Raw genomic sequence first — 24,609 nt, 5'->3', positions numbered from 1 at the left:
GCTGTCGCACTGAGGGAGAGGGAGAGAAGAAGAAATCTGCTGTTAGTGCCGAAGCACTCCGCAACACAGCATGCAGTAGACATAGGTGACACGAAAAAAAGTCAAGAACGATTTCCCTTTCTTTCACGTGGGGATGGGGGTGTAAATGACGAGATTTACCCGTGAACACCCGGACAATGTGTTTGACCGTAACAGGTCATGGGAGCCTCAGCAAGACAGCAATACTGTTTCGAGACTGGCGGGACGTGGATAGCGAGTCCTCAGTTACCCCTCCCTCCTTGCCATGAGTGTCCTTTGATCTTGGCTTTCGTTACGCTTAGTGCACAACAGCACTGTGCTGTGACTCGTATCATAGCCGGAAAGATTTTCAAATGCTTTGCATTTCGTCTCTGAACGAGAGCTGAGAAAACAATTTGTCTCCCCGTTACAGAGCGATCAAATCCCAGTCTTCTCTCGTAGGTCCAGCGGAGCTCTTTAGGGGATTGGACTACCATGGCCACCGCAGTGCTGACAGAGCTTCACTGGGCAAACAGGTAAATGAAATATCAAAAGTTGCGGGGCTTTTCCTGTACCCTGCCAGAGCATTCCAAGTTCAGATCGCTTTCCAGAGCGATCACAATGGTGCACTGTGGGATACTGCCCGGAAGCCAATACCGTCGATTTGCGGCCACACTAACCCTAATCCGACATGGCAATACCGATGTCAGCGCTACTCCTCTCGTCGGGGAGGAGTACAGAAACCGGTTTAAAGAGCGCTTTATATCGATATTAAGGGCCTTGTTGTGTGGACGGGTGCAGGGTTAAATCGGTTTAATGCTGCTAAATTTGGTTTAAATACGTAGTGTAGATCAGGCCTCTGTTGGTTTCAGTTCACACTCGTTATTTCAGTTCAGGTCTCTGTATGGACACTTACTTCAGAATAAAAATATCCTATTGTAATTCAATTTAAATTAGTTATTTAGTTACCTTGGTACAAATTTGTGTGTGGACCAACCCTTTGATTTACTCATGCAACTCTGAATTTGGCCTAGTGTCTGGAATTTCTGCCTTTTCATTTCTTTCTGGCATGCCCATACTTCTGGCAGCCAGAACTAGGTGCTGTTTTCGTTTTTTCTGGCCAGTAGAGGAGTTGAACAACTCACTCTGAAGATGAGTCCATCATCACTTTCTGATTTGATATCTACAACATGATGAAGCGCCCCCAAGCTTAAGCACTGTAGGATTTTGTTAATTAATATGTCCTCAGGAAATGAACAGATATTTGAAACTCTTGTGCAAAGTAATGCACATTGGAAAACATAATCCCAACAATACGTATAAAATGATTGGGTCTAAATTATCTATTACCTCTCAGGAAAGAGATCTTGGCATCATCGTGGATATTTCTCTGAAAACAACTGCTCAACATGAAATGGCAGTCAAAAAAGCTCACAGAATGTTAGGAACCATTAGGAAAAGGATAGATAATAAAACAGAAAATATCATAATGCAACTACATAAATCATGGTATGCCAACGCCTTGAATATAGCATGAAGTTCTGTTTTTCCCATCTGAAAAAGGATATATTAGAATTGGAAAAAGTACAGAGAAGGGCAACAAAAATATGTAGGAGTATGGAACAGCTTCCATATAAGGAGAGATTAAAAAGACAAGGACTATTCAGTTTAGAAAAGAGACGACTGAAGGGGATTTGATAGAGGTCTATAAAATCTTGAATAATGTAGAGAAAGCTGATAAGGAAGTGTTATTTACATCTTCACATAACACACACAACTAGGGGTCACCCAATGAAATTAATAGGCATAGGTTTAAAATGAAGTATTTCTTCACACACCGCATAGTCAACCTGTAGAATTCATTGCCAGGGAATGTTGTGAAGGCCAAAACTATAACTAGGTTAAAAAAATAATTAGATAAGTTCATGGTGGGATAGATCTATCAATAGTTATTAGCCAGATGGTTAAGGACGCAACCCCATACCTTGGGTGTCCCTAAACCTCTAGCTGCCAGAAGCTGGGAGTGGATGACGGGATGGATCTCTTGATTATTGCCTTTTTCTGTCTATTCCCTTTTAAACTTCTGGCACTGGCCACTGTCAGAAGACAGGTTACTGGGCTAGATGGACCATTGGTCTGACCCAGTATGACCCTTCTTATGTTCTTATTAAGACATCAGTCTATGTCAGGGTCCTCCATTCAATTTCTGTTGTTATAGATTGATGCTATGATAAGATTCCCCTGTAGATATTTTCTAACAGCCTCTCCTCCAATCTGTTCCAGGTTCCGGAATTGTGTTTATACCTACAGGATTCTACCCAATAAAGAAAATAAGCTAATTGTCCAGGTAAGCCATACTTGAATGCAGACACCATACCATAAAAATGTAGGGCTTGTCTGAATGGGGCTTTAGAGCACAGCCAGCCAGAATGCAAATCTACAGCCCCATGTGGACCCTACTACAGTGCTCTAAAAGTTCCAAGTGCACTTTGCTTTACTGCCGTTTGAAATGGAAGTACCATATATACTTGTCATTAGCCCGTTCATTTATAAGCTGACCCCCTCCCAAGATGGATAAGTAAAAATAGCAAAAATTGTATGACCCTTTCATAAGCTGACCCTCTATTTCAGGGGCTGGAAAACTTTGGCTCCCAGCCCATCAGGGTAAGCCACTGGCGAGTCCGGACGTTTTGTTTACCTGGAGCATTCCCAGGCAGGGAGCCCCTCAGCTCCCAGTGGCCATGGTTTGCCTTTCCCAGCCAATGGGAGCTGAGGGACTCCATGCCTGCAGATGCTCCAGGTAAACAAAATGACCGTGTATTAGATATTCAATTCACTGATTCCATAGAGTTTAAAATCATCAAGTTTTGGTGTAGACCCATTTTATAAGCTGACCCCCCCTCTTTGATGTCATTTTTTTTTACCAAAAATATTTGGCTTATGAATGAGTATATACGGTATGTCAAAGCACACTACAGAATTTGTAGTGTGCTATAGCAATCTTCACATTAGACGTTACTGCACAACAAACTAGATTCACATCCTGGCTTGCCACTTGGTGATGTACCGCATAGACAATCCCTGACACTTAATGACAATTAGCATCCTAAAATCACAAAGTTAGCATCTCTACACACCTTGCACTAGGCAGAGAATACAAAGTGAACTACAGACTCAGAATTTAAGAGGCAGTTTAATCCAGTGGGTTAGCACTCTCAGCAGATTTCTATTCTCAGCTGTCAGTGACCGGCTTTTCACAGGCCATTCCACTTCTGTTCCCTCTCCAACCTTTTGTCTTGCCAATTTAGATAATATGAACTTTGGACCTGAATTTTGTATAGTGCCTTGCACAGGGGCAGGCAAACGTTTTGGCCTAAGGGCCACAATGGGTTTCAGAAATTGTATGGAGGCAGTGCCTCCCCAAACAGCCAGGCCGGCCCTGGCCCCCCATCCAACCCCCCCTGCTTATAGCCCCCGACGCTCCCCCCGGGATCCCTGCCCCATCCACAGCCCCGTTCCCTGATGGGCCCCTGGGACCCATCCCTACCCCCTGCTCCCTGTCACCTGACAGCCTCCAGAACCTCCGCCGCTGACTGCCCCCTGCTCCCCATCCAACCCCTTTTCTCATTCCTGACTGTCCCCTGGGAACCCTGCCCCATCCACACCCCCTGATGCCTATCCCCTGACAGCCCCCAGAAACCCTGCCCCTGACTGCCCCCCACTGTCCCATCCAACCTCCCATCTCCTTCCTGATTGCCCCCCCCGGGACCCCTGCCCGCATTCAACCTCCCTGTTCCCCACTCTCTGACCGGCCTGACCCCTATCCACACTCCCTCCCCCTCACCGCCATCCCAAACTCCCCTGCCCTCTATCCAACCCCCCCACTCCCTGCCCCCTTACTGTGCTGCCTGGAGCACCAGTGGCTGGCAGCGTTACAGCTGCGCCGCCTGGCTGGAGTCAGCCATGTACCGTGCAGCACAGAGCACCAGGTCAGGCCAGGCTTTGCAGCTGCGCTGCCCCAGGAACTCACAGTCCTGCCACCCAGAGCATTGCGCCGGCGGCACAGTGAGCTGAGGCTGTGGGGGAGGGGGAACAGCAGGGGAGGGGCCAGGGGCTAGCCTCCCGGGGCAGGAGCTCAGGGGCCAGGCAGGAGGATCCCGCAGGCCGGATGTGGCCTGTGGACAGTAGTTTACCCACCTCTGGCCAAGCACAAGGGGATCACTGTTTGAGCTGGACTTCTTGGTGCTACTGTTGCACCAATGAGGATAACACAGATTCTACTTTAGGTTTACACTGGGACTGTTAAAAAAAATCATCTCACCCAGGCAATACAATGAAAGAAAGCTATACACACATGTTATTGGCATGTGCACTGTTTCATTGGTGTACACCTGATACATTGCTTAATAAGGTGGCAGGATGCAGTTAAGTTTGTGCAGTGTGATTTTGATTTTTGCCATGTTCACTGAGGGTTTTTAAGTGAAAATAATGCTAGAGAGGATATTAGAGTACCGAAGTGGTTGTATGCCATGATGGTGATAGACTGGGGCTTGGGGTTGGTCTTGTGTTGGGCATGGTTGCTATTACTATTTATAGGGCTGTCAAGGAATTAAAAAAAATTAATCGCACTGCTAAACAATAATAGAATAGCATTTAAATATTTTTGGATGTTTGCTACATTTTCCAATGTCTTGATTTCAGTTACCACACAGAATACAAATATTTTTATTGCAAATATTTCCACTGTAAAAAAACAAAAGAAATAGTATTTTTAGGGCTGTCAGTTAATCGCAGTTAACTCATGCAATTTAACCCCCCAAAATTAATCATGATTAAAAAAATAATCGCAATTAATCAGTTTTATTTGCACTGTTACACAATAGAATACCAGTTGAATGTATTAAATTGGATGGTTTTTCTACATTTTCATATATATTGTATTCTGTGTTTGAAAACAAAATGTAGATTTGATTACAAATATTTTTACTGTAAAAATGATAAAAGAATTAGTATTTTTCAGTTCACCTCATACAAGTACTGTAATGCAATCTCTTTGTCAATATATATGAAAATGTAGAAGAACATCCAAAATATTTAATACATTTCAATTGGTATTCTATTGTGTAACAGTGCAATTAAAACTGCAATTAATCGTGCTTAATTATTTTAACCGCAGTTACTTTTTTTGAATTAATTGCCTGAGGTAACTGCGATTAATCAACAGCCCTAATTATTTATATTACAATAGTACCTAGAAGCCCTAACTGCGATTGGGGCCCTATGGTGCTAGAGGCTGGATACAGACGTTGTGAGAGGTGGTCCCTGCCTGAAGACCTTTATAATCTAACTAAACAAAGCAGACAAAGTGGGGGGAAACTAAGGCACAGAGTGGCAATGGCTTGTCCAGGGTCACGCAGCAGGTCGGTGCAGAGCTGGGACTAGGACCCAGGACTAGTTAATGGTGTCCTTACTTTTTAGCATGTTGTGAGGAAATACAGTTAAGGAGCCTTAACTCTAAATAAAAGATTTGTTTTAGGGAATGGGAATTTTCTGATTTTATTATATATACATATAACTCACCCCCCCCCCCGGAGTAAATGCTGGAGCTGGGCACCTAGGTGTGAGGGGCTACAAGCGGGGTGGGGGGTGGGGGAAGGGTAACCAGATAGCGGGGATGTGGAGCCAAAATTTTGCACATCTCATGGAGAAAGCCTTAACCAACTGCCAAGTTCCTCTGGCTGCTGCTCTAAGTTTTTCATTCCAAGCAGCAGCAGCCCTGAGGGTGCTGGCCAGCTTTGAGAAGCTGGAGCATCAGCTAGAACATTGTCTGCCCATAGTGTAAAGTTTTTTAAAGAGAGCAGCTCCGATTGTTTCCTCTGCTCCAGGACCTCAGCCTGTCTCCATGCTCTGCTGCACCTTTTGCCCATATCCCATCTCCACTGTTCTTCCCAGCTTTCTTCTTGTGAACTATAAACACTCATCCATGAATTAGCAGTTTACTTGAACATTTTCAGCAAACTTCTTTTTGTTCAGAATGAGGGCTGCATATCTGGGGAAGAAACACAGTGTTATTGATACACAAGAGAGAGCTAATCCTGGCTTTGAGTGCTTTGTGCAGCCTTTTCTTGGGAAACGCTATTGCACCTCGATAATTCCTAGCACACTTCATGACAGTGAACAAGAGCATGAAAAATATATATTTACACCACCCAGCCTTGAAATAATATGTACATGAAACTAAAACCACACCCCACCATCCCATGCACAATTAAACCTCCAGGGAAGGTTTCTCTGTCTGATAAGTGCAATCCTGAGCTCCAGATTCAAGATTAATAGGTATTAGTATGGTGGCTCGATTTCTGAGGGTTAGTGCTCTCTGGGAAATGTATAGAATCAGTGGATGGGCATAGCCTTTAAGTCCACTGGATCTCGGTCAGGAGGGATCACTGTGAGCCCACTGGATCAACTGATAGTGGTCACTGGATGCAGTTAGTGATACTAAGCTTCCACTGGGTCTACTTGAGAGTGGTCCGCTGAAATCCAGTTTCTTCAGGTGTCATCAATCATCATGAGGTCTGTGTAAAATAATTTCTGGGATTCCACTGAATCCATAACGTCATTGGTTGGTATTCTGATGGATCTATAGGAGGCAAAGGGACTATGGTAACATAGCTTTGTATGTCTGGATGGGCTAAATACACTACTGTTGATTCATATTGTCAATAACACAGCATACGCCCATTTTTAATATGCATTATTCTATATCTGTGGGATAAAGCAGGAGTATTTGCCCTCTTCTGTAAAGTGAACTGCATAATCCAAACAAACGGAGACTAGGCAAAAAGCTCCTGTCCCGTGCTGCTGCCTTCTGATCTTGACACATTGCTCCAGCTGGGCAAAGCATCAGATCCATGTTTGGTTGCCTGCTGCAGTTTTTGTCTGATCCAAAATGCTTCACATGATTTAGAAAGACATCTTACAAAAAGTCAAATTCATCTGTGCAATGCTGTAATATCTATTAAGAGAGGACAGTGAGTATTTTTTAAATCCTTCATTTAAAAAAAAGTATAAAAATACAGTGGAATGAGTAAATCCTTGCACTCCACACAGCAGTCATTCCCAGTCTCATGACAAAGGGGCACCGACACACATATCTATTGTTTTAATTTTTTAACAACTGTTTTGTTTTTTAAAATTGATACAGGAAAGACTCATGAGGTCAATGTACGTTAGTTACAAATATAGGCCCTGATCCTCTAATCTAATGTGCACATGTAGATAGTTATGACTGCACTAAGGCCATTTGAAATTAATCAGGTGCAGGTGGATTCCCAGTACAGATCAACTCAGGATCAGGGCCATAATCTACTGGAAATCTTTAGTGGTAACGCTAGATATGAAAGACATGATATATTGCACCTTCATAGATGGTATCTGTGTAATGCTAAATGTTAGGGTATTTTCTCTCTTCTACCATATGAAGCTACTTTCTCCCTTAAAGTTGTCTCTGACAGTCGTTTTCATCTTTCAGACTATGGGCAAGGTGTATTAGTTTCCATTTTCTAATTAGAGCTGTCTCTTATAGCATTGTCTTCACCCACTTCTTAGGGCTGGTCTACACAAGGACATGCAGGAAAGTAAATCTGAATTAACTAAAGATGTAAATTTAAAGTGGATTAGTTAAACTGCATTAGACCTCTGTGTGGACACTCTCATTCAGACTTAAACTAAATAAGACCACTTTAGTTTTGAGTGAGCATGTCCATACAGGGGATCTAATGCAGTTTAACTAATCCACCCTAAATACATACCTTTAGTTAATTCATATTAATTTTCCTTAGTGTCCCTATATAGACAAGCTCTTTGTGTTTCTTGGGAGATTAAACTCATCTGACTATTCCAGTGATTTTTTTGGAGAGGAGTTTATCTTTGTGTTCAGGAAAGACCTTTGTAGACATTTCTTCAGGATTTTTGTAGTTGTGGCAGGTATGTATTAGATAGGATAACTTAGCTGCTGGCAGCTCTTAATAGCTTCAACATCTTTACACAAGTTGCTAACCCAGCTTCCCATAGATGCTGTGGTGCCCACTAAAATCAGTGTGAGGTTTTATTTTGGAAAAATTGTGAAATGATCTGTCTGGTGTCCATGGTTGATGTACTGGTTGCTCTTTGTGTACAAACAAATAGAACTTTGTCTTTATGTTAGCAGAGCTGTCTGGGGCAGAGACAGATTAGGGCTCTTTGTTGCTCTCGGCTAAGACTAAAAAATATTTCCTTGGCCCCCTGTAAGGGCAGGAGAGATATAGATATAGATTTTAAATTCCCTCTATCCTCTCTAGCCTGCCATATCTGGAGCCAAATTGGGCAAATGACATCTGAGAATGCCTTGTACATAATGTCCCAGAGCCAGAGAGTATTCAGGGTGTCCTATGAGGTACATGGCCAAGCCACATCAAACAGAAAGTGAAAAGAAAGTAAAAAATCATGAGCTTCTGTTTTTCTTCCTCTCTTGAGACTGCTGAATTGTGTGCGTCATTTTCTGGTCTCCTAGGCCTCATTGGCTTGGGAGACCCAGAACCACATCCTGCAGATGCAATGTATTTCAGCACCCCGCCCCCGTTTAACATGAAGGCTGTTTTACAGCACATAAAGCTCTTTATATTTTTATCTTGCTCGGGACGGTGTTGTGAGGCTTAATTAATGTCTGCATAGTGGTTTGGTTATATAAAACTCTATTGAAATATCAGGTATTAGTATGCAATCTGGAGTGCATCAAGGCTAGCGTTGCTGGGAGATACGATTTAATGACAAGATCAAATATAGTAAGTAGCCTTGTCACTGTAAGCCAGATGGCTACAGTTGGTTCTTGTCCTCTTTGGGTGAACGTAACACAAACTAAAAAGTTAGTATTGCTTCAGTGGCCACAAGATCTCATGTCAGGTGACATTTGTAGTCAGTAAGGCTATGCCTAATAGTGAGGGTTGGCTGGGTCAGGCCCTTACTTTGTACCACTGTATCTGAGAGGAGTTGGTCTCAGTTTAGTTCCTACTGGATGAATGTTAACATCACAAAAACTGCTGTCGCAGTTGGTACTCTTCTGGCAGACTCTGAAGAGAGGCCAAGTATCGAAAAGGCATGGAGACTTGAACTATGAATTCATTGCTAAAGGAGCTTCCTCAAGAATAGGACTGAGCATTTGGAAGCTTGCACTGCCGTTCCCCCATCATGTGACAATGGTGAAATATCACAGAAGGAGTTGCTTTCATCTAATACTGAACAAGGAACTCTGTTAGAATAACTAGGGAAACATGATTATCCCTAACGCTACTTTCTCTTGTGGGAATTTCTGAGAGTGAGGCTGTGTTTTGATGTGTGCTGTGTGCACTAGTTGGGTTTCTGATAGTCTGGGTTTGCTTTTGTTGTGTTATTTGCAATTCCTTTGCTTTAGGAGTGTTGTTCCCACTCCCTTTTTCCTTGGCGGTGTGTGTGTGTGAATTCTCCAGGGGGTCCACTTCAGATAGATTTAGTAGTTTGACTTGCAAGCATGGGGGTTGGTGTGTGCCTGCTGTCTCCTGCACCCTGGAGGAAGTGTTGCTGAGTTTAGGTGAGGTTATTGGCCGTGCTAATACAAAATCTGCCGCTCAAGTGAGTAAATCTTTAGTAATCTTCCTGGCCCAGGAGTGGTTTGTGAATAATTTGGGACAGGAAGGACTCTGGGTCAAAGAGTCTTTTGTTCCAGATTTTTCCCTTATTTACTGCTGCTACTAAAGTAGTTTTTCCAATGCTCCCTCCCTGCCTTCTCAGTGACCCTAGTGTCTGATCTCTCCCATTATGGGAAGATAGTTTCTGTTGTCAGGATGATTCTGTCGGGCTGCAAGAACCCAAGTGGGAACCATGTTATGTCATTTCAGCGCCCGCTTTGTATGGTTCTAAATAACCCTCAGCAGCCCTTGAACCTGATGTTAAAGCACCACATAGATGGGGCAGATTATACAGTGTTTGCTTCCTCTGAAGATATTAAATGTTTCCTGTGTGGAGACCCCTGTCATTTGATGGGTTCCTGCCCATGTACTGCTGGCTCAGTGGCCCCTGGTAATACTGTGGGACCCTAGCATAGTGGGAAGGGGGTTGGGACGTCAAGAGATGTTAGGACTCTTGGCCGAAAGCTACTCCCAACTTCATCTCAGGGGCTAGACTGGATCTCTTTTGTACCATGAATGTTTGTTCTATCCTTCATGTCTCCCACTTGGCCAATCATCATTCTGTCTCTGTCGGTGCATCTCTCTCTCTCTCCCTGACGGTGCTTCCCATTGGCACTTCAATGCAATATTATTACAGGACTTGAATTGTGTTAACTGTGTTTTGGGAGCATTGTCAGCAGCACAAGCCCCTGTCTGAGTCCCTGAGACAGCAGTGGGGTGTTGGCAAGGTCCAGATCCAACTGTTCTGCTAGCAGTGTACCCAGGCTGCCACATGGTCCTTGTGTCAGGCCGTGAGTGTCCTGGAATGAGACATCTTGGGCCTTTATGGCAACCCTGATGGGAGTAACCCAGTGCAGATTCACCAAACCTTAACTGAGAAGTACTGGCTCCTGAGATACTTATTGGAAGAGAAGGTGCAATGAGCCCTTGTTCGGGCCCATTTTCTCAGCTGCATGATGATGATCCTTCGACAAGATTCTTCTTTGGTTTGGAGAAAGTCTACGGATCATCAGCAGATCTTTTTGCCTACAGCTGCTGGGTGGTCATCTGATGGCTGACCCTGGAAAGATCCAGAAAGCAGCTGTTTCTTTCTACAGAGCTCCGTACTCACCTGAGGCCTGGGATGTGCTGGCGATTGGAGGAGCTGCCCCAAGGGTTACTCCTGCTGACTGGTGAGGAACTGCAGGGCTGGACACCCTGCTGTCACTGCAAGAGCTCTCTTTACAGACCAGCAGCTCTCGACAGGCAAGGCCCCAAGTATCAATGGGCGCCATCTAAATTTTTTGGATGGGTGTTTTTGGCATCTTATCAGTCCTGACTTTTTTCTAGTGGTGCTGGAGTGTATCCGGGAGGAAGAGATGCCCCTCTGTCGCCGCAGGACAGCGATCACCCTGCTGCACAAAAAAAGAGGAGCTTTGTGACTTATGGAACTGGAGCCCTATTTCCCTTCTCTGCTCTGATGATAAGATTTTATCCAGGGCTGTAGCCAGCCTGCTCAAAGACTGTCTGGACTCTTTGACACACCCTGATCAAACATATATTTTATTCCCAGCCACTGTGCTTTGGATAATATCATTTTAATTCATGATGTTTTTACTGTGAACCAGACTTTGTAATCTGGATGTGGGGCTTGTTTAAATGGGGCAGGAGAAGGTCTTTGATAGAGTTCACCATAGTTATCTTTTAGGATTGGGTCAGTGTTCATGGCATATATTTTTTATTGTACCATAAAGTTTTTAGTGTCCTAAATATTAGTGGGGGTCTTAGCCACTGCCTCCCAGTTCACAGAGGCATCCGTCAAGGATGACCTCAGTCTGGGATGTTATGTGCTGTAAGTTGGAGCCATTCCAGCACATCCACAAAGCTGTCTGACTGGCCGTTCTGTGCTGGGGTGCCGGATGCTTTCCCAATTCACCTGTCTGATGATATCTCAGTTTTCATCACACCTGACAAGGCCGTGCAGATGCTTTGTGCTCATTTACAAGTGTATGACCAGACCTCTTCTGCCTGCATTAAATGGGCTAAGAGCAATTTGGTCTTACTGGGCTCCTGGCAGTGCAGCAGTCCCCCTGTGTTGCCCCAAAAATTGCAGTGGGGCCCTTCTGCGATTGAGGTGTTGGGGATGTGGTTCTGAATCTGAACAATCCATGTTCAAGAACTGGGAGGAGGCAGAGGAGAAGGTGTAAGGCTGCCTGCAGAAATGACACTGGCTCTTTCTTGGACTCTTGACTGCCAACAAGCTAGTGGCCTTGGTATTGTGACACTAGCTAGTGAAGCTGGATCCTTCCCTGGGCCTTTTGGGCTGGATACAAAGGCATGGTACCCATTTTTTGACTATTTACCCCTGGTTGAGCCCTGCTTTGTTGTTCCTGCCATTAGATGAAGGGGGCCAGGGGCTCATTGATTTAGTCAGCAAAGTAGCAGCCCTTTGTCTCCAGTCCGTTCAGCAGTTGCTGAACGCTGACTCCCCACTGACCTGGAAGTCCCTTGCCTTTTCTCTCCTCCATTGTGCTGTGGGGGATGGGCTTTGACACTCACCTATTTGTGATGGCACCTGGTCGATTACAGAGTCTGTAATGGTATTTTAATTCCTGAAGACTTCTGTGAAGTGCCTGGCCAGACCAGGCGTTTCTAGTTTATGGCTCTTGGAAGAGTCAATGCTGTTTAACCCACTTTGTCCTGCTGAAGCTCTCTCATCTAGGAACCTGTTTTCTGCCTTTACTCGTGCTGTTTTGACCAGGCTGGCTCACTTGATTGTTCCTAGTTGGGCAAGCTGGAGGTCAGCAACAGCTCTTGCTATTCAGGCCAGAATCCCCTCTGTGCATTTGTTGGAGAAGGCAGCGCTTCCTCAGCAGCCTGCTCAGTATTTTCAGAAAGTTATTGCAGGGATTGATCGTCCAGGCAGAATCCTGTGTTCCCTTCGCTAGCTGTCTCTCCTTCTGTGGGTGAGATTTTTGTGCAGCCAGGCAGATTGTTGTCCTGGGAGCGTTTAGTGAATGTTCCTTTTGCAACCATGGCCAAGAAGCTACTCTGTGGTATGTATGGCAAGGTGCAGCATTATGCCATCCTCTGTGATCTCCATAATACAGCCTGGAGGATGCCCCTGGCCCTGGGTGACTCTCTTTTTCGGCTTCAGACACAGCATTTCATTTTTTCCTACATTGTCTCCATTGTATTCCTTTTTTGTAGTCACTTTTCAGTGGTTTGGGGCTAGTTTTCTCTAATCCCCTGTTTGTTCTACGAGCAAGATATAGTGCTCACATTCAGCGAGCTTCCTGCCTGGCTAACTTTTTGCTGGGTCAGGCAAAAACTAGCCATTTTGAAATGTCACCAGAACAGAATGCCCAGGATAGAGTGATGTGATGTGTCCTATGCACTGATTGTGGCCCAGCAGCGAACTGATTACACCTTTTATAAATGGACTCGTAACCTGAACACTTTTCAGTTGACTTGATGTGTTAACAATCGTTTGAATTTGGTGATGACGATGCTTTAATGAGCCATGTTTAATGTTCGTTTAAGACGGGTGTTGCTTTATTTTGTTCATATCTTTTGGTGTATATATTGTAATTGTATAACATTTTAAATAGTTTTAAATGTGATTTTATGTGAATAAAGGTGTTTTTCATGTCATCTCTGTCTGTCTGTCTCTCTCTCTGTTTCACTTTCTCCAGCTACCCTGCTGCCTGACTTCCTGATACAGATTTAAAGATACAGTACATGGATATCCTGCTGCCTTTTGTTCTCTGGATACACACAGGACTTCAGTTTCCGATTCTAATGATCTGACATTGTGCATGAGCACTGCATTAATTCATACCAAGTCACCATTGCAGCAAGTGTTTTTTCCTCCTAATACAGCATTTTCCATCATTTTTTGCTCCGGAGAGGCATGAACCTGATCACTCTTAGCTGTAACTGAGTTGAGTGGGCGTTCTGGATGTACCTGGACTGCTAGGTTTGTCCCTAGCTTTGTATCAAGTAAATTGTGAGCATCTGCTGTGATAGCAGGACTACATGTAACAGGAAATGAATGATACCATGTGTGAGCAGTTCATAAACAGGCCAGAAACTTGTGACTCACTGCACACCAAATGAAGCTCAAGACAGAGGTGTAAGGGACCGGAGTGTGGGCAGTATTGCCAAGTGGTCACAGCTGGGCTGAGGTCTGCCCACCAGGGACAAGAGTCATCAGGCCAGAGATGAAGGTATTGCAAAGGAAAGTCCCATAAACAAGAGTCAGGGTCAGAATCAGGCCGGGGTCAGAGATCAGAGGTAGCACCAGGTTAGAATCAAGAAGCAGAAATTGGGATCAAAGTCAGGCTGGAGTCAGAGACCAGAGATCGGGAGCCAAACCGGAGTCTAGCGGTGCAGCAGGCCAAGGTCTGTTCCCCAAGGCCAACTTCTTGGGGAAACCCCTGGGGTTAAGTAGAGGCACTTGACCAATTAGAGAGTGGCAAGGTACTGTCACTCTGGGTCTTACGGGTAGGACTTCTTGTGGCGCCTACTCCCCATGGTGCTCCCTGGCCATGTCTCTGCATGGCCTCCTGGTGGCACTGTGGAAATATCAGCCTTCCCAGGCTCTGCAGACCTAGAGACTAGTCCTTTTACTAATGCAGCAATATTTGCAGCGTCTGGGGACTCAGCTTGCTGAAGATATGAGAGATGCTAGAGTTCCTCCCAAGACTGCCCACCTCCATCCTGCCACTCATATCCAAAAACAGTATAGGGGAAAGGGCTGGACTGTCCCATGTTTACATGTGAACTTACTGTTGGTGAAAGGTACCAGACAGATCCAAATCTTCTATCAGCTGAACATGCACAGTGGCAGAACAGCTTGTTCATATCACCCTGACAGCAGTATTCTCCCCTCTTCTTAAGGGAAATTCACTGTCCATGCTCAATCGGTCCTTGGATTCTTTGCTTAGAGTGCCCTTGAGCAACTGCTGCGTCACCCTTCCCTCCATCCTCCACCATGTTCTGTCAGTGTACATGCATGGCTGCAGATCCATCTAGCATGATCTGATTAGAGCATTAACTTGGGTCAGTTCCTGCATTTCTTGTGGCATTGCTGTTGTCACTGACATCAGGAGCAATTTCTGGTTTGCAAAGAATGCACGGCCAGGTCCCTCATGGGCACTTTGCAGAGAGAGAGAGAGAGGACTGCGTATGGACTGTCATTCTGACTAACAATTCTATTGTAATCTGTGTTGTGCCAGTTCCTGCGGCCTGCCTTGAGACCTGAACCAAGGGACTTTTCGGCATTAAGAACTGTGGGATTTGGCTCATTGTTATAGATGCAAAATTGTTGAACTCATCTGTTTGATTGAAAAACTGGTGATTTGGCATGTATGGGCCCAATCTTGTGAGGTGCTGCGTATTGTTTGACTTCAGTGGGAGCCAAGGGTAAGATTGGACACACATGTAGGCTCTGTGAAAAATGGCAGGTTACATTTTTATCACATAAACTGACAGTCCTGGAAAGACACAGGAATCCTCCACTTGTCCAAACTAATGGTCAAACTGATCCTGGACTCTAACGAGAGCAGGATTCAGCCCTCAGTCTTCAGAAAGTCAAGATCTAGTCAGTATGCAAAGCTGCAAAACTTATATGAAAGTGAGATTAATTTATTTTGTCAAAGATAGATTTAATGAAACTTTTATATTAAAAAAATTGATTTTACCCTGACTTACTTGTTACTACAGAAAACTTGCCACAAGTGATTCTCTTAGGGAATGAGGAGTTAAGATGGAGTAAGTATTGCAACTTTAAGGCTGAGAAATTATGCACATTGAAGACAGGAAATTGTAAATTTATCTCTGCACCTCTCGTGCATCTGCATTACCATATAGTTTAATTATGCAGTCCCATGCTATTTCTCAAATATTAACACAAAGAATGTTAGACACCATGAATCCTGTTTTATATGCACATATATCTAGAGTACTTACATAATTTTCTTAGTGAGCAGTATGTCTCCAGTAATTCTGACTACCTTAACATCAAAAGTTCTCTTCTCCGTTATGTATTTTAAATAGCAATTTTGATTGTGCAGTTTAGGCCCTGATTCTGTGTTGTGGTTGAGATCCGTTCAATACAGCAGAGAGGATAGGGAATGTATTTAGGGCATTTGTTATGGTTTCCTTATTTTCTGTCTGGCTTCAGCCCCAGGTAGAGGAGCCCCTCAGTAAATGCAGTGTTGGGACAGAACCTGGCCCATGCTATGGTTATGTGTACACACACGCGTTCTCTGTTCTCAGGAATTCTGAAGCCAGAATCATGTTCTGTAATGACACTTACCATTTTTCAAAATGAACTTACTCTGCTGAAGAAATAAATACAGACATACCACTTAAAATACCCACAGAGGAGCAGATAACAGTGACCTACAACAGCTTTTCTAGTTCAGTTATTGCCAACACCACATACTCCGAAAATCATGTCAGGTCCTGCAAAAATTATGATTGGCCTAAAAATCAGGAGATTTAAAAAATAAATGAAGTTGGGGTTTTTTATTTACCTTCTGGTGTATGCGTGTAGGCTTCAAGTTTTCAAACTTTTCTCTGCAACCACGAGGACTAGAAACTTACTTTTTTTTTTTTTAAGGCAGCTGAGATTCCCATTTAATCACATAACTCTAAGAGGTGGAGCATTAAGTGAACCAGAAAATATCGTGAGATAAACAAAAATGTAGTTTTAGAAGGGCTAAGACTGGAAGCATTTTTCAAAAACTTATACTTTATCATATAAAAACTCTACCCAAACATGAGGCTGTCTGCAAATATACAGTTAAAGAATCTAGCTAATTCCACACTGCCCAAGAATCCTTGCTCACACACTATCCACTCATTTGATTTACACCACCCACTCAAACGTAACACCACTCCCTTGGTTTGTTCGGTAATGGTAATATACTGCCAGAAGTACAGTAACTCCTCACTTAAGGTTGTAGTTGTAGTTATGTTCCTGAAAAATGCAACTTTAGGCAAAATGATGTTAAGTGAATCCAATTTCCCCATAAGAATTAATGTAAATGAGGGGGTTAGGTTCCAGGGAATTTTTTTCACCAGACAAAAGACTATAGATATAGATATATACACACACACAGAGAATACGTTTTAAACAATTTAATACCGGTACACAGCGATGATGACTGTGAAGTTTGGTTGAAGTGGAGGAATCAGAGGATGGGATATTTCCCTTACCGCTAAATGATGAACTAGCAATTGGCTGAGTTCTCAAGGGTTAACTCTTTCTCTACACAAGGCAGCAGGAATGGAGGGAGATATGCACATTTCCCTTCAGTACACTGCCTTGTTAATTAGATTAGCTTGCTGAGAGGCAGCTGCTGCAAGCTCCCTGAGTCCTGGTCTGTCCCTCCTGCTCTAAAGAAGATGGAGTAAGTGGGGTGCAGGAGCAGGGGGGAACCCTGACAGCCCCCTCTTCCTTCCCTCCCCCCCTCAGCTCCAAGGCAGAGGGCAGGAGCAGCACATGGCAGTGGGGGGAGGGACACAGCTGAACTGCAGGCAGCTGCTGCACAGGGAAATTAGGGGACCGGGGAGCTAATAGGGGGCTGCTGGTTCACTCTGGTTCCATGCCCCCACCAGCTAGCTGCAACGGGCTGCTCTTCCTGCAAGCAGTAGACAAAGCAGGCGGCTGCCAAACAACGTTAGAAGGGATCATTACACAACTTTAAACGAGCATGTTCCCTAACTGATCAGCAACGTAACAACTTTAACCGGGACAACTTTAAGTGAGGAGTTACTGTATATTGATTTTATATCTCATTCATTAAATGTGTAAACCTGTTAAGAGAAATCCAGTCTCAGGGAACATTATGGTTATGTTGAAGTTCTGTGAGTTTTGTCATAGTGCAATGTGTTGGCGGAGTAGAGGAACATCTTAATGAATAGAATTGGAATGATTGTTATGGAATGTGCTGATTATATAATATTGTAGATTTATGTAACCACATGGAGACCTTGCCAGTTTGTATTTTTAACTAGATTTATCACAATTAACACATGGCTTTTTAGTGAGCTTTGTGTTATAGCATACTGGAATAGGATCCCTGAAGTAGGAAATTTGTAAGTTGTTATTTTGACCTTTGCTTATACTTTGGCAATTTTAGGCAGAGGGTATATATTGAGTGGGATGGTAGTATATAGACAGGTAACTATTACTTTGGGGAGCTAGTTGGACTTCACTGAAACCTTAAGGTCTTTCACATGAAGACTTTACTTTGAAAATTGCACAATTCCGCTGTATCTTACAAAGGCCTATAAAAAGGATATTAACAAGTCCTTAGATGGTGGCAGGACGAGGCCTGGGTAGACTATGAGGAATAAAGGAGAGGAAGATTTTCAATAACCTGATTTTCAAAAGTGCTGAAAAACTGACCTCTGAAAATCAGGCCCTTTTAAGGTGACTCAATTTGGGCACTCAAGACCACTAGTCTCTTTTGAAAAATTAGGCCCGAGTGCTTAAAGTTTCACATTTAGCGAATGTTAATCATTTAAAGTTTGCATGGGTGAAAGGCTCTGTCTTCCCACATTATGGAAGTTATGCTTTTGGGCCTGGATTGTGAAAACCAGATGAGGGAGGAGGTTAGATCTCAATATGGACTTGCACACTTCAGGTCTAAGATGCAATTTGGATCCATAGGTATATCCAGATCTAGCCCTCACCCATAATTTGGAATACTGTGAGGTGCATGTATTTGGATTTGGGCTCATCTCTAACTAAAATGAATTATTTTCAGCAATTATTGATGCAGGGGCTTCAAACACACACACTTCTGTGTTCTTCAACTAGGCAAGTGAATGTTGAATCTGCTCAATTGCTTCATTTAGAGCTATGTGAAAAGCAGAGCAGAATGCTCTCTCATTTAGCATGAACTCTTTTCTATAAAAAGATATGAAGCATGGTAACCATGCCAAACATTTACATACAATATCTCTCCGGGTCAAGCTTGCTCTTCAATGACTGAAACGAGTGGTAGGGCCAATGAGGAATGGTGTTCTTCAGATACTTTCTAAAGAGCTCGATGAAATTTTTCTCACATTGACAGTGTGGTTGTTAGTCTTTTAGTTTATGTCCTTTGTTTAGTGATATATACATCCGATTTCCATCCACTTGTCCTTCAGAAGAGTTAAGTGATTTTTTAAAAGGTATACACTGATTTTTCTGTAGGTTATTATAATTCCTTGTTCCCATTGGCCAATAATTGCTTCTTCCAGACCTTATGAAGTCAAATCATGTATTCTCATGCTCCTAATTTAGCAGTGATTAACTTCCAACATTTTAGTCTCAAATCTCACATAGAAAAAGGCAATAGATCAAACTCAGCTGTGAATAAGCCACCCTTGCAGTTTCAGGATCAAACCAATTCATGTCATGAATAGTGTTCATCCAGCTTCCATGCTTCAGAAATAGCATGAGCCATTCACCTTGAACTTGCCCCCCTCCACTCCCCAAAAAATTCTTCAAGGGCCACAGGCTCTATCACTGACCTCTATAACTCTCATTGTTCCCCTCCCCCGGTTCTGGCCTCCAGATAACCCCAAACCCACCATCCATTCTCTTCATTTCAGGGCACCCTAAAATCCACACCCCAACCCAGGCAGAAGCCTCTATACAGTCCCCAGGCAGCAGTAATTAAAAAGGTTCCTCACCTGAACTTCTCCTGAGTTGGATGTAGCAGGTCCCTCCTAGGTCCTAGCCGGTCCTCAGACGCTGCTGCATGGGTTACCAGGCTGTAGACCCCCCCACACCCTCCATGTTCCTTCACCTTTCTCCCTTATCACCATGCTCAGCTCATCTGCTTGCTGCCCCAAAGACCGCCCCCTTCATAGTCATCCAGCCCCCAAATTCCCTCCTCACCCCCATTTGCTCCTAATTTTTCTCCAATCATCAAAGTCCACCCCTTACCCCATGGTCCCCCAGCTGCCCCCTCCTCCATGGGGTCCTCCAGCCCCTCCAGCCTACCCCTCAGTCCATGTTGTCCACTTAGCATCTTGTTTCTCTGGGCCCCCAAAGCTGTATTAAATTAGATCATGCTTATGGATGCCTTGTATTTTGGGAAGCAGCTGTTACTCCCTGCCGTGACTCCTGTCTAAAGTCAACTTACTGAGGAATCCTCCTAAAATTGCTTAGTAAAGGCTTAGCACAAGTTTCATCCTGAAGATCAGAGACTTTTGCTGAAGAGCTAACAACATGTTTTAAAAGGGCTGGTCTACACATACAGTGCTACCTACGCTGACAGGATCGCTTCTCCCATTGGTGTAGGTACTCCACCTTCCCGAGGCGGTAGCTATGGCTATGGGAAAAGCCCTCCTGTTAATGTAGCGCTGTGTACACCAGGAGTTGGGTTGGTATAACTGTCACTCAATTCCACACCCCAGAGCGACATAGTTATAGTGACGTAAGTCTGTAGTGTAGACCAAGTCTTAGATAAAGCAGTTATCAACCATTTACGAGGCACTAACTTCAGTGTTCCTGAAACAAATATAAATGCTTATTTAAGTGAGATGCAAAAGGCTGCTTGAGAAATGTCTAATGAGCTGGTTAGTTTCACCTAGCTAACTTACTATGTTTTAAGCCAACATTTTCCAAACCAGGTGCCTAAAAGTAAGTAAGCTTCTCCCGGTAATATTTTGGCACCTCAGTGAAAGAGGCCTGATTTTCATCTTGCACTGATGCTGCAAGTTCTCCTCTACTTTGAAAATCAGGCTACTCCTGAAGCACAAAGCTTAGAAAAAGTTGGCCTTAAGCAATATAATAAGATGCTTAGTTTCCCAGTTCCTCCTTGCTGACTGGCCTGGGTTTAGGGAGAGAAAACTTCCCCTTTTTTCTCTTAGGGCCCCAGTTTTCCTTTGCTTTCTATTTATAGCACTGCTGTAAAGACTAGGGTTGCTAACCCTTCAGGACTGTCCTGGAGTTTCCAGGACTTAAAGTTTAATCTTTAATTAAAGATTATGTCATGTGATATAACCTCCAGGAATGCAGCCAACCAAAATTTGCAACCCCAGTAGAGAGCCCTGTGACAAAATTCCTCCTCTGCCTTGGTGGGTCCTGCACTTTCTGGCAGATTTTGCTCACCTCAGATGTTCACGGCAGCCCTCAGTTTGGCTGTTTTTGCTAGAGGTTCAAACGTGCCATTCACTCAGCTAACCTCGTCACTGGCCAGCATGGGGGAAATGAAGAACAGTCTCTGCCATCTCTGTTGTTCCACCTAGTGGGTTGGGGACAGGCCAGATCCTTTTCCAAATTAGACCTTCCCCTCTGGTGTTTCTCACAGACCAGGTCAACTCTTCCTGTGTCTGATAGGGAGTTAGGCGGATGGGGGGAACCTGGGCCTGCCCTCTACACCAGGTTCCAGCCCAGGGTCCTGTGGATAGCACCTGTCTACAATGTCCCTTGTATCAGCTGTGTGACAGCTACAACTCCCTGGGTGGCTTCCCATCAGCACCTTCTTTAGCCTCACCACAGGACTTTCCTCCTGAAGCCTGGTAACACTTGTACTCCTCAGTCCTCTAGCAGCACACCTCCTTGCACGACCCCCACTAACTGATGGGAGGTCCTTTTTATACCAGGTGTGCTGATTAGCCTGCCTGCCATAATTGATTCTAGTAAGTTCTTCACTGGCTCCAGGTGTCTTAATTAGTTTGCCTGTCTTAATTGGTTCTAGCAGGTTCCTGATTGCTCTAGGGCAGCTCCTGCTCTGGCCACTCAGGGAACAGAAAACTTTTCATCCAGTGGCCAGTATATTTGCCTTCTACCAGACTTCTGCACCCAACTGGTCTGGGTCTGTCACAACCCCTAGTTAGCCCCTTCGGTGCCCAGCTTGCGTTGGGTTCTATATACGAAAAGCTGTTTTCCTTATATGTCTTCATAATCCCTCCACTAGTCCCCTCAGAAATACTCAAAGGCACTTCTCAGTAAGGCCAGTTTCGAAGTGTCTTAAGCCAAGCCATTTTGGTGGCACTGGGAAGCTTAGATCATTCAGAGATAAGATGAGAGGAGGGGTGTAAGGCCAGGGCCCTGTAAGATGTTCACAGAGAAGGAGTCTGGCAGGAGGAAAGAGGAACTGCGAAAAATGCTGTTGAAGGAGCAGTCAGAGAGATCGGAGAACCAAGAGAGGACGTGCTCTTAAGGCACGAGAAGGACAGGATGTTGACGAGGAGGAAATGATCAGCAGTGTTAGAGCTACCTTGATGCAGATGAGGTTGAAATACGGGCCATGAGATTTAGCCAGGAACAAGTCATTAGAGACTTTAGTTTCTGTAGAGTGGAAACAACAGAAGCTACATTAGAGTGTATGGCAGTGCAGCCAATGCCCTCCTCTCTGTAGTGCCAGACTGTATACTGGGGAGTCTGCTTCCTTTGACTCCAAGATCCAGGAGTGACTAGAGACAGTAGATATAAGCAGTTGTTCAGTGAGCTTAGAGGAGAAGGGAGATAGGACAATGACTGAAAAGCCATGTAGGACGGGGAGTAGTGTTTTGGAGGCTGAGAGATAAAAGAAGATGCCTATAGGAAGAGGGAGGGAAAACAATGGTAAAGAAAGCCAGGATGGTCTGGAGCCAAAGGGACAGATGAAGGGGTTAAAAGTAGGTAAGAGAACTCCAAGTATGTGTCTGGGGAGAAGGAGGAAAGGGTTTTGGGAGGAGAGGAAGGAGGATGAAAAGAAAAGTCATATTGGTTCTTACTGATCTTCTCCTTGAAGAAGTTAGCACAATCCCAGGCAAAGAGGGAACACTATGTTTGAAGAGGGAGTCACAGGTGATGAACATCAATTTGAATCTGCCTGATACACTGTGTGTGCATATGGGAGTGGGGAGAAGAGGTGCACACACACATGCTAAAAATAAGAACTCGTGCTATCAGCCACAGGCCCATCTTGTTTTCGGCTGCTGTAGATCATTCACTTCTGCTTGCATTGCCCATTTTCATTTCTGTTCCTCATTTCAAAAACCAGAATAGATGTGTATGAAGTTAATATTTCCCTCTGGCTGGTCCTTGCTATGCAGCTCCGTTCTCCCATGGAGGTTTGTTCAAAGTGTAAAGTCAATAATTTTTTTTCTAATGCTCTTTGGAGCCCAGATGCTGAGAGACTTAGTGCCAGGAGTACATTTTACTATCTGCTTCTGCTTTTCCTCTCCAACCTGTGATCCTTTCCCACAAATTCAAGTGTGACTTGAAACACATGTCCCAGCAATATGTTGCTTTCATTGCCCTTTGGCAGTGGGAGTTGTTAGGCCAGCCTTCAGATGAACCTCTCCTGAACAAGAGACTGAACATAGCTACAGATTGCATAATGCTTTCTTTATTTCTTAATCTGTGGCATTACTTACTCTTCAGCTCTGCAGTTCTCTGACACAGCCGCAGTCTATCAGCAACAAATCAGTATCTCTGGGACTACTCAGTATCCCAGCAGGACAGGGAGCGGAATTATAGGCCTTCTATTCTGATCGATCTAGGTTCTTATACTATGGTGGTGGGGCGCGGTATATCTGAGTGCCTTCAAGTAATGCATCAAATGGCATGACTAGAAGTGTGTGCAATGGGGTGTCTTGGTTTGGTAGGGATTTTTTTAACATATGCACCTTGTTGTGATGTACAGTATAACCTTGATTTTACGAATACCAGTCTTATGAATGACCAATTCTAGGAATGATTTTTCCTGAGAGGGGAAAAAAATCACATAATGAAAGTCCTGTCAATGAAGAACAAGTTCACATCGCCTTGCATTCCAGTGCCATCAGTATATGGGAAATCACTTTGCGGTGGTTTGCATGTTGGCAAGAAAGCAATTCAGTGCTCTATACTGCAACTGATGTACCATACTGGGATATTCTATGTTATGAACCCTCAATTAGTTAATAAAATAGGGGTTTGTAGACAAGTGGACTCACCCCCACGGTGCCTCCTGCTGGTGACTTCAGGGAATTAGCTTGGTCTCAGCCTGGAGCACCCTCTGCAGGCTAGTGATCCACCTGTCCGCTACTGGCCCCCGTGTCCCTCCCTGGACCCCAGTGCTGCTTTAACTGGGTATCTCCCCTCCCAGGGGAACCCTCACCCCACTATCCCCTCTTTGCCTCAGTCGTGGCTACTGCCAGTCTCTGTTTAGCCCCCATGCCCTGGGGCAGACTGCAGTGTATCAGCTGATCATCCCGGGCAACAAGGGGTTTGGAATGGCTGCCTCTACCCACCCTCCGGCTGCCCCTCTGCAAGCCCAGTACCTAGGGGGCCTAGAACCAGCTCTACAGCCTGGGGAGTTGCTGGCCTAGGGCTTCCCAACTCCTAAGGCCTTTCCCCAGCCCTGCCTTCGTCTAGGTCCCCCTCGGGTGAGTTCCCAAGCAGCCAGGCGGGTCTCCTTCCCCAGTCAGAGAGAGGGTACATCTACACTATGGGATTATTCCGATTTTACATAAACCGGTTTTATAAAACAGATTGTATAAAGTTGAGTGCACGCAGCCACACTAAGCACATTAATTCGGCGGTGTGCATCCATGGTCCGAGGCTAGCATTGATTTCCGGAGCGTTGCACTGTGGGTAGCTATTCCGTAGCTATCCCATAGTTCCCGCAGTCTCCCCTGCCCCTTAGAAGGGGAAGAGAGAGAGATAAGTAAATGTGATGAACAGATTGTTGCCCTGACAGCGATCAGATCCAGTACTCCTGTACTGTCCATGCTGGAAGCCTTTTTTATGGATTTTGGACTGCCATTGCTTACCCATAGCTTATCAAGCTGCGCACACGCAAACAGAAGAATGCAAAATCCTAAATATTCGCGCAGGACTTTCCTGTTAACCTGCACAGCATCCAAGTTCAGATTGCTGTCCAGAGCGGTCCACAGTGTGCACCTGGAAACCGCCCGAGCCCCAATACCCGTCGATTGCGGCCACACT

At 44.6% G+C, this 24,609-nt stretch overlaps 1 protein-coding gene across 1 annotated transcript in view; it reads left to right on the top strand.

The window, feature by feature from the left end:
* Nucleotides 1-24,609, top strand: part of INPP5D (inositol polyphosphate-5-phosphatase D) — a 120,266-nt gene that overhangs the window by 8,508 nt on the left and 87,149 nt on the right. The window contains exon 2 of the mRNA XM_075068985.1: nt 2,281-2,344. Within this exon, the coding sequence (XP_074925086.1) occupies nt 2,281-2,344 (64 nt within the window). The remainder of the gene's footprint in view (nt 1-2,280; nt 2,345-24,609) is intronic.

The sequence above is a fragment of the Chelonoidis abingdonii genome, chromosome 8 (assembly GCF_003597395.2).
Source record: "Chelonoidis abingdonii isolate Lonesome George chromosome 8, CheloAbing_2.0, whole genome shotgun sequence".
NCBI classification, from domain to species: domain Eukaryota; kingdom Metazoa; phylum Chordata; order Testudines; family Testudinidae; genus Chelonoidis; species Chelonoidis abingdonii.
This window is presented reverse-complemented; position numbering and strand designations above follow the sequence as displayed.